The following is a 9672-nucleotide window of genomic DNA, read 5'->3' as shown; positions in this document are numbered from 1 at the left end:
TTTTCTTGTCTCATACTTGCTTTGTGATTGCTATCAAGTTGTATATTAATGCTATACATTTATTAAGATTATAACTTTACAAAAAGAATGTTTTTATAATTGTATACATTAATAACCATTTTATAACAATTGTAAGTAAACAATAGTTGTTATTACTTTATTATATTGTAAGTACCACTCTGTTTTTATAATTATAATAGAAATATAATGTAAACATAATACTTTGGCTTGTCATACAAGGTTAGTATAATTAGTTTTATAGATTATATTTATCCATAGTACTTATATTGTCTTGTAATGTGTTAATATGTCTTATTTAGACATTACAATTCATCTGGAAACCTTGCAGTTACTTTATAATGTATATATAATGCTTATATTGCTTTATAATGCATATACAATGTTTATTTTGCTTTACAAAGTCTAAAATTCCATATAAGGAATGCGACTTTTTCGCGATGACATCGGGTCTGCTGGGTTGAGTGTATTACATGATCCTGCTTCCTCATGCCAGTACCGCACACCTAGTCGCATTGTGTTCACTGTACAAATCCCTTTCATACTGTCAGCGGATACCAATCCTCGAATGCTGACAAAAGATGAGAACGTAAATCGTGCAAATTAGGAGGAGTAGATTCAGTTTCAGTTTTAAACGTGCAATATAACGTGTCTATTCTACAGTATACAAATGGGCCAAGTTGGTGTTTGGCAATATTGCATGACATCTGCAACGAGGCTTTCTAGGTCTGAGGCTAAATTACGAAGCAGTCATCTAGATACAAGACTCGTACATGTGAAGGGGCTGATTCTAATAAATATCTATATGATAAGAAAGAAAACTGTAGAGATTTATTAGTATCTGCTTACGGTAATAGTGACGTATCCCGATACCATATAACTACGCAGCATAGGTGTGAATATATTAAAGGAATTCGGATCTTCTCCAACTTTCAATCCATCGCTTGGCGTCTTCTTCACCCAGTGGCTTCGCTTTCTGCATAGCTTGTGAGGCAGCAGTTGCCTTTTCGCATGTCATACGTGGGAACCTGAGAGCTTCTTTATATTCGTCGGGAACGTCACTGGAGCCTTGGAAGAAAGATAGTAGTCGAAGTGCAGGGTTTGAACGGTGTGCAGCTTCGAGGGAAGTGGAGTCGGATGGCGTCGATTTCGCCGCTTTCTCCAACAAGTGAAGCCAGTCTGTATATGGGACGACCGGAATGCCGAGGATTTCAGAGACGGTTGAGATTACAGAAGACCAGGAGACCGGGCGTGGATGCACGATATTCAGAACTTCGTCTTTCACATCCAGCATGTCAACAACCGCGCCTGCAGCGTCATGCGTATTGATCCAGGTAACAATTCCACCAGCATTCGGTAGTTTTCCCATCGCAACGCTAGACTTCACGAGGCTCGGGAACCACTCGTGTTCGTTCCACGCACCGCTCGGCCCGCCGGTCATCTGGCCGCAACGTGCAACAGTAGTGCTCAAAGGAGTGACAATTGAGGCACGCTGTAAGATCTGCTCGGAAACCCATTTAGATTCAGCGTATCCGGTACCGATCGCACCATCTGGCTCTACCATGTGGGACTCTGGTCCAAGCTGTTTCTCAGAAAAGCCTATATTGAAAGCAAATGTCAGTGGATGCAAGATGAAGGGAGGAATCAGACCTACTTTGGAAGACCCCAATAGAACTGATGAAGATGATGCGGGCAGGGACGGGCCGCGATCCACCAAGAGAGAAGTCAATGAAATTGCGAACACTTCGTATGTTCGACTCGAATGAGGAGACCGCGACGTTGAAGTTCACTCGCCAACCTGAAAATGACGTGGTTGGCATCAAAGTAAATCAAATATTAGATCGTGACGTACCATTGTGGATAATGTGGGTCACCGAAGTTTGCATCTAAATCGTGTCAGACGAAACGATATTACGAACCAACTCGAATGACATTCACCTCTGCAAATGCGTCTTTGTCCACAGAGAAATCGGCACGGGAAGCATCGCCCTCAAGGAGAAGGACCTTTGAACCATCCAGCAGCTTGACGTCAAGAGCTTCGCGCTCAAAAGCTTTGACATGCCGTTCTTTCGCAGATATACCATTGGAAGATGGCCGGGACAGAGTGTAAACGCACTTTACCCCAGGATTCTGAAGGAGTTTTGCGAGAATATTTGACCCCAACGAGCCAGTGCTTCCTGTCAAAAGAACGACTGCACCATCTGTTTGGCTCAGCTTCCCACCTTTGAATTCCGGGAATGTCTGAGTATATTTCTCAATGAGCGAACGTAGTTCGGCGCGTTTAGCCTCCTTGGAGTCGGTCGATTCGGGAAGTGCGCCTGCTACTACCCCGTGGATGAATCTGGAAAGCCTCGAGATAGTAGGGTGATCGTACACAAAGCTTGCAGGTATGGAACGTGACGCAGACTGATTTGTTTCACGTAGTGCACGAAGGATGGAGTTACGAATCCAGGTTGCTTGAAGACTTTATGACACTCAGGACAAGCGTGCTTCACTTTATCGGTAGATAGCTCACCTGTCCAATCCGAGTTCAAACAAGTCAGCGTCGTTGAGGATACACTCGTTTTGTGTCTTCATTGTCCGTTCGACAACTGTTCGGATGAATTTCTCAGTTGAAGTGAGAGTCCAATCGGTTGGACCGGGTATGTCGTCCTGCGAGCTTTCGTCGACGGCAGCATAAGCTGACTCTATCTCCGCCGCGTAGTCATCGAGGGTCGCTTGTCGGCGCGGCGAGCCTTTTGCAGTATACGTAAACGGCTTACATGGGGACGCAACGATTATCATCTGTGAAGATATAAGGGCTTGAACACATTAATCACTAAGAACGGAAGGTAAGTACCTCTTTGAACAGCCGTGAATGGGACGGGGCGAATTCATTCATTTTTTCGATAGTCGGCCTAGTCCATCCGAGTCAGACGCGTTCGAAATAAGAGTCATTGACTCACCATATCAATGACCTGTACTTCAACAGCTCCTCTGAGTTGGTCGGATCGCAAGAGAATGGTGGTTTCGGTTGAACGAGCACACCGCAGTGGAAACGACCGCGTCCAAACATGAGGGCATCGCTGACCAGTGGGTCCTGATTCAGTATTTTCTCTAGGGAACGTTAATAGGGTCGACTAATGTATGAAAAGTAAATATAGCTTACCAAGTGGCCCGGGATTTGTCTTCTCCCCAGTCGAATGCATGATCTGATCATCCGTGCGACCAATTATGCGGAAATAACCTTCCTTCGTTGGATGCTTCATAACGAGATCGTTGGTTGCAAAACCTTGTTTCCCATTAATTTCTGTGTTAATCACGCTTGGCGTGTAAGATTCTGTTGCCTGAAAGAAATTTGGTCAGCGAGGATGAGCATGCAATAAGGTTGATTTTGGTCGGTATACCAGGAGGACTAGTTCGAACTCATTGTTGCCGCGATCGATGTAATCCACTGGTCGAGCTCGGGAGACCTGGCAGAACTCCCAGTCCATCCCAGGCGGTTCTGGAAAACGAGCAGATAAATTATGTGAATTAGGGCAATAAAGGGACAGGAGATAGTCAGTCTTACTTGGAAGGAAGTTGCTGACTAGCAGTGTTTGAGTCCTATACGAAGGGAAAAATTTAGCCCAGGGACATAGTATCAGAGAGAATACATACAAGCCATATGCCGTGTAGATATTCACGCCTCTAGATGCTAGGTAGTCACCGCATTCTTTTCCAAGTGGACCGCCACCGTAAATCTATCAGAATTTCGTCACCATGTCTACATCATATCATGAAGACATTACACGTACCACTCCCTTGATGTTTGTCAGACTCTGGACGGTGCGATCGGTTTGCGCCCATGTCTGTGCCCAGAACGATAAGTAGAAGGCAGTAGAAGAAAATGGACAAACGAATTACCTCAATCATTGTCGGAGTTGTAAATATGAAATCACAATTTGTTGCAGAAGCTTGCTGGAAGACGTTATCTGGATTTGGAACGACAGCTGGTGTTTGCGGCTTGAATGCTGCGACGACCAAACCGCATCCAGTCTAGAGGTGTACGGATCATTAGTCTTGTTAATATTGCACTCTGAAGAGTGGATTCCGTACGCACAGAGAAGGCAATGGACGTTATTCCAAGGGCATGGAATACAGGAACACTGTGATAAGAAAAGACGCAGCCGGCGAAGTCGACATCGCTGTGACCTTTTACGAAAGCTCAGCTCAGTAAAACTATGTCAGGAGTGACGGGACGAGGAACGTACAAGCTCCATCGATCCATGACAATAAGGCTCTGTGGGTCAGATTCACGGGTTTTGGAAACGCCGTTGTTCCTGTTCGTGTTAGTAAGCATCAAGCGGCTTAAAAAATAGGGTGTTAGACTAACCAGAGGAGTGAATTATTATAGCAGTATCGTCAAGGTCGAATTCGGATATACGAGAAGGAACAAAGTTCGGATCAACGCCCTTCGTTGGGTACAGGTCCTCAAACACAGGCATGCAGCATTTTACCACAGATGATGGTTCTGGTAATTCCTTTATGGCAGCAGCTATGTTTTGTTGGATATGGGATTCACCAGTGGTAAATAAATGGGTAACCTGAGTTTGCTTCAGCAGTGCCGAAATTGCTGGAACGCTGTTGCGTGTTGAGATAGGGAAAACCGTCCAGCCCGTACGTAGTGCACCGGAAAGGAACGTAGAAAATGTGATAGTGTCTGTACATTAAAGAATAATTCAAGAAGGTGATATACAAGAAAGATTTTCCACATACCCGAGGAGGCAAGAACAGCTATTACAGGCTTCCTTGATGCAAGGTTGTTCTGGCTAATGGCACGGCGGATATACTCGGTTGCTCTGTGGATGCCTTTGATGGCCTCTTCCCATAGAATGATTCTGGACATGTTTGGTGCGTCTTCATACACAAATAGAGGGTGCTTTCCACAGCGAGAGCCTTGCAGATCCAGGAGTTCTGGAAGACAAAGGGAACCGTCAAGTGGAGGCTGGGAGAAGGTCTTGCTGTGAACTCCATGTGTTAATGGGGCCATAGCTGACTGAAAAGCTGCTAGTAAGAATAGTAGGTGAAAAATCTGTCAAACATTGTCTTCATCTCTTTTATAGTTCGATTGTGCGCAGAATAGCTATGCAAGTCCAGACTGCAGAATAAGCCTTTGGTAATATCCGATAACGCCCTGGCCCGCCTCCAACTTCAAGGCATGATAGAAGGTGAGAAAAAGATGAATTGAAACGTAGGCACGTCGGTCGAGAACACTGATCAGCAGCCGCGTACGTCGCGAGACATGGAAGAACAGACGTTTAGCGCTGATACCGCAATTTTCATTTTCATTGTAAGTGGGATCTACACATTCAAGCTGGTAGACGAGTCGCTAGTCCACTAGAACCGAGAACTTGCGTGATGAACGGCAGATCGGGAAGAGCTTGTTCGGTGACCGAGGCGAACAGTGATCCGACAGTCAAATTTGACTGACAGAGTTACAGAATGTGGGATGCGGAGTATTGTCCATTTCTTGTCATAATACAGTACAGGTAATCAGCTTGGGGGAAATAAAGCAAAGCTCTGGGAAGAGTGGACCAGGAAGAAACCGTTGGTAGTGGCAAAGCGCTAATTTTCGTGTCACGTGCGCAGTAGCGCTGGGAAGTCTCCGGGCGTCTACGAAAGCTCTTCATGACCTGTATCGCGAAGCGCACTCCCCCTGTATCAACAAATTACAGCCACGACTGTGGTGCAAATTCGCCTATTCATACGTTCGTGTGAACGTAGACAAGGGGTAGAGTTGGCCTATTTGCTTGATCTTTGATCCACGTTTCCGCTAGCATTGGTCCACAGTTGTCGGAGGTCACGGGTATGAAACAAACGCCCGACTGATGAAGCCTAGCGCACGGACTACAGACATAGGAAGCATGAGACCTGAAGTACTACTACTATGGAGGACTGGTTCTGGGGATTTCTCTCGTCGCGTTATCGTTAGGCGCTGAGGCATAAGAGAGTTGCGGCGAGCCATGTCTTTGGTAACAAAATATAGCTGAGTGACACGATTGTAAACGACTCAACTTAAACAGTTCCAAGTGCTTACCCAGTGATCATCAATGGGAGAGGAAGTGAAGTTTCTTAGAAAATCTGTGGTCCGAGTCGCATTACTTACCGTTATAATATTAATCATTCCGGTGGTTGAAGGAAAATATGTTGCGATGATTACCCCAGTGCAGTGATACTTTCATAAGAAAATTGGGCAGTTATTGTGCGCATGTATGGGAGTGTGATGATGGGATTGTGAGTAAAAGCAAGAACTTGAGAAAGGGCATGTATAGCGGTTAAGTAATGGGTTATGTAATAAGGATGTTAGCTTCCAAGAGCGTTTCGTTTCCCTGGACGCAGTGTGCAGCCATGGCCAGAGTGTGTCCTGTGAACAGCCAGGTACTCGTTGTATTTTCGCCGCCATCACGGTGACCCTCGATTGAGATCGACCTAGGGTCGGCCTCCGATTGTGCCGACGTTCCTTGTAAAGGGGCGGTGCGAATGTGGGTGGTCGGCAAACAGCCTTTACTCGCGTATTTTGATCGCGCAGCCCACACGCAGGATGACGTCCGTTAATATTAATATTATTGCCAGCTCGCACTCGGGGCCGTCCACGCGTCAGGCAGCCCTATGTTCGGCCACCGACGGCACAGACACGGGCTCGTCCTATGTTCCTTCTTCCCCCTCAACCACCATGGAGTCGCAAGCAGACAATCATCTAAGCCAGTCTATGCTTGGTCTTTCGCTGCAAGGTAGTCCTCCTCGGCGAGAAACAACGCTGAGCCCTTCACCATCTTCATTGCAAGGTGATGTCTCTGCACTCACTGCACCACTATCCACGACTCCTTTGCTGTTGGAAGTTCTTCGGACTGGTCGTCTGGGCAGCTCAACGGTAGAACGCAAATGCCGCTTTATACGTGATGTGCTATTTTTAGTCAATAGGACGTCGTCGCCTCTGGCAGTCTCCGCAGAATTACAGACGGGTCCTCTTATAATTGACGACCAGGATCTAGCAGAGCTTTTGGAAGCTGCTGTTGAGCTACTGCTAGAAGTTGTTTCGACTATTCCTCCTGCAGGCACAAAACTTGCTCCGCCTATTGCCGAAGCCATTTATCATTGGGCTTGCCTCACCTCGACAGGTGCTTTTCCATCACGGCTTCCGGAAAATCCTCGGACAGCATTCCGGGCTTTTGAAACGAGCGCACGAGCAGGGTATTCCGCGTCTTGGTTCAAACTAGGGCGAAACTACGAAGCTTTCGATGACAGCAGGCGAGCAAAAGACTGTTTTGAACGCGGTGCGAAAGCGGAGGATGTGAGCTGCTTGTACCGATTGGGAATGGCGTATTTAATGGGACAACTTGGTCTTACTGAGTCACCCTCAACCGCAGTGCAACTCCTTTATCGTGCGGCTGAAAAGGCAACCGTCGTGGTGCCACAACCAGCATATGTCTACGCAAGCCTCCTTCTTGGAGACTTTGCGCACGCATCTGCTAACCTCCCGGCGTCTATATTTCAGCCGCACACCCCGTCTGGATCGACGATTGAGGAAGAAGCGCAGCGATTCCTAGAACGTGCAGCTTATCTCCACTTTACACCTGTGGGTAGCGCTCATTACTTACGCGTACCAACATTCTTATATCTTTCCGAAATTTAGGCTCAGTATAAACTAGGTCACTTCTACGAGTTCGCGCGAGCACCATACGCGTACGATCCTCTACTCAGCGTTCAATATTATACATTGGCGAGCGAGTCGGACCCGGAAGCCAACCTTGCTCTTTCGAAATGGTTCCTTTGTGGGGCAGAGGGCTTTTTTGAAAAAGATGAGCTACTTGCACGCACGTTTGCTGAGAGAGCTGCTCGTGCTGGGCTGCCGAGTGCGGAATTTGCTGTAGGGTATTACTGGGAGGTTGGTATTGGATCTGTCAAAGATATGCGTCGGGCCAAACGCTGGTATGAAAAGGTATAGGGTACTTTCTATCTATTGCAAAATTCTGAGTATTTATTCGTGATATCTTAGGCTGCAGCCCATGGGAATTCTGATGCCGTGGATCGTCTTACTTTCCTCGCACAGAACGCGACCAGTTCATTGTCCCGACAAGACCATGATCAGCTCGCCGAACAAACCCTTGTTCGACGACGAACCCAGGCAAAACAATGCTCTGATGCTGCGGGATCAGTCCGACGCGGTGGTCCTCAGAAAGATGCAGGACAGGTTGTGGAACTCGTTCGCCGAGCGTCCAAGGTTCAGCCGAAGGCGTTGAGGGGTAAGCGAGCGGGTATGGGCTCGGGCGCCGGCTCCGTCGACAACCACGCTGCTCCGAGTCGGAATAGCTCTGGCGGCAGGTTATCTGAGATTGAGGAATTCCCCAAGCGAGACGCCTTCTCGGAGGGTACGGCAGCGTCGTCTGCGCTTACGTTGGCTCCTCCGAACCAGTTGTTCCCTGAGCGGAAGCGGTATTCACTTGTTGATTCAGGGCCGTCGTCTCGATCAGGATCACCTCAGCCAATTATTGGCGCGGATAACAATAATGTCGGTACGAGGGCGAGATCGGGGACGCCGCCGAGAAGGTACCCTTCACCGTCTCCCGCTTGGACAAGCCGAACGGAATTTGAAGTCGGTTCGTCAATATTGTCGACGGCGTTCTCGGAGTCGCCTATACCTTCACCTGGCCTTGATGCAGGGCCTATGGGGTCTGCTGCACCAAACGCTCCGAGGGTAAAATATAACACGTTCGCGGAGATGGGGATTCAGGCGTCAAAAGTGGAGGAGAAGGATTGTGTTATTATGTGAGAAGAATTTTACTTGCGTCAAGGACTCAGTAGAGATGACCTTGCCGAGGGACTCCCTTAAATGCTGGGAGATGAGCTTGTTGTGCTGTTTCTTCTGGAATTACTTGATTTCTGTACTGCTTTGCTACGATGTCACCGTGGAATACCTAAAAGTATATAGTACGGATGTGCAAGGTCTCTACGCTGGCGATTTTGCGTGAGATGCAAGTGATCGTTCAGCGAATAGACGACTGGTCATCATTTGTTTTGTTTTATTTTGTTTTATTGTAGAGTACTTACGAATTTAAAATCATGTGAATATCTAGTTCTGGCTAACCATACCATTGACGAACTCGTGTCTCAACCATCACAGCCAGACCAATTTTGAGTACCATATGCATGTATGTTCCGGATCGTATGTTAATCTATATTTTTAGATATGTCCGCTAAACATTTATAATTCATTAAGGGATCATAAGCTCAGCCTATTTGTGTCCTTCTACTAGACCTGCAAGGTCGCTCATTAATTCTTTAATAAGCAAAGCTGAAAGGTATGTCTCAATACTTTCCGTTTCCCTTCCTTGGATTCACTCCAAGACAACACTCAGAGAGCTACTCGAAACTGCAACTAATGCCTTTGTTGCTGGAGCAATCCAATTCTCTATAGATAATCATCAAGCTCAGAATGCTAGCAGTGTTTGTTTGGCAGAGATCAAGTACAATCAGTGTGCTCCTATTGCTTTACATGGCGTATGTAGAATGACTTTCGAAGTTTCAAGCTATGTCACTAGCAAGAAAGCATACAGTATGCAACAAAAGTATTGCACAAGACTGTATTATATTCAAAAAATATGTATATACACAGAATAATTAGTACAATTAATA

The 9672-nt window shown here is 46.6% G+C and overlaps 3 protein-coding genes across 3 annotated transcripts; 2 read left to right on the top strand and 1 right to left on the bottom strand.

Moving 5' to 3' along the window:
* Positions 1–922: 922 nt before the first annotated feature.
* Positions 923–5029, bottom strand: FOMMEDRAFT_31229 (acetyl-CoA synthetase-like protein; the record flags this gene model as incomplete). The annotated part of the gene is made up of 17 exons (XM_007270320.1): positions 923–1617; positions 1673–1816; positions 1871–1904; positions 1957–2482; positions 2534–2802; positions 2858–2915; positions 2964–3114; positions 3167–3344; positions 3405–3502; positions 3569–3603; positions 3658–3740; positions 3795–3848; positions 3904–4035; positions 4100–4191; positions 4251–4319; positions 4373–4699; positions 4756–5029. 17 exons carry the CDS (start codon positions 5027–5029, stop codon positions 923–925), a joined length of 3219 nt encoding a protein of 1072 aa, XP_007270382.1.
* Positions 5030–5281: 252 nt separating this feature from the next.
* Positions 5282–6190, top strand: FOMMEDRAFT_170484 (uncharacterized protein; the record flags this gene model as incomplete). The annotated part of the gene is made up of 3 exons (XM_007270398.1): positions 5282–5329; positions 5632–5747; positions 5817–6190. The coding sequence occupies 3 exons, from the start codon at positions 5282–5284 to the stop codon at positions 5866–5868; spliced, it is 216 nt and encodes a 71-aa protein (XP_007270460.1). The 3' UTR covers positions 5869–6190.
* Positions 6191–6712: 522 nt separating this feature from the next.
* Positions 6713–8809, top strand: FOMMEDRAFT_31228 (HCP-like protein; the record flags this gene model as incomplete). Its single annotated transcript, XM_007270319.1, has 3 exons — positions 6713–7615; positions 7673–7978; positions 8036–8809. 3 exons carry the CDS (start codon positions 6713–6715, stop codon positions 8807–8809), a joined length of 1983 nt encoding a protein of 660 aa, XP_007270381.1.
* Between the last annotated feature and the right edge of the window lie 863 nt (positions 8810–9672).

Source organism: Fomitiporia mediterranea (assembly GCF_000271605.1).
Source record: "Fomitiporia mediterranea MF3/22 unplaced genomic scaffold FOMMEscaffold_13, whole genome shotgun sequence".
In the NCBI taxonomy this organism is placed as follows: domain Eukaryota; kingdom Fungi; phylum Basidiomycota; class Agaricomycetes; order Hymenochaetales; family Hymenochaetaceae; genus Fomitiporia; species Fomitiporia mediterranea.
The sequence above is the reverse complement of the archived record's forward strand: the minus strand, read 5'-3'. Positions and strand labels throughout refer to the sequence as shown.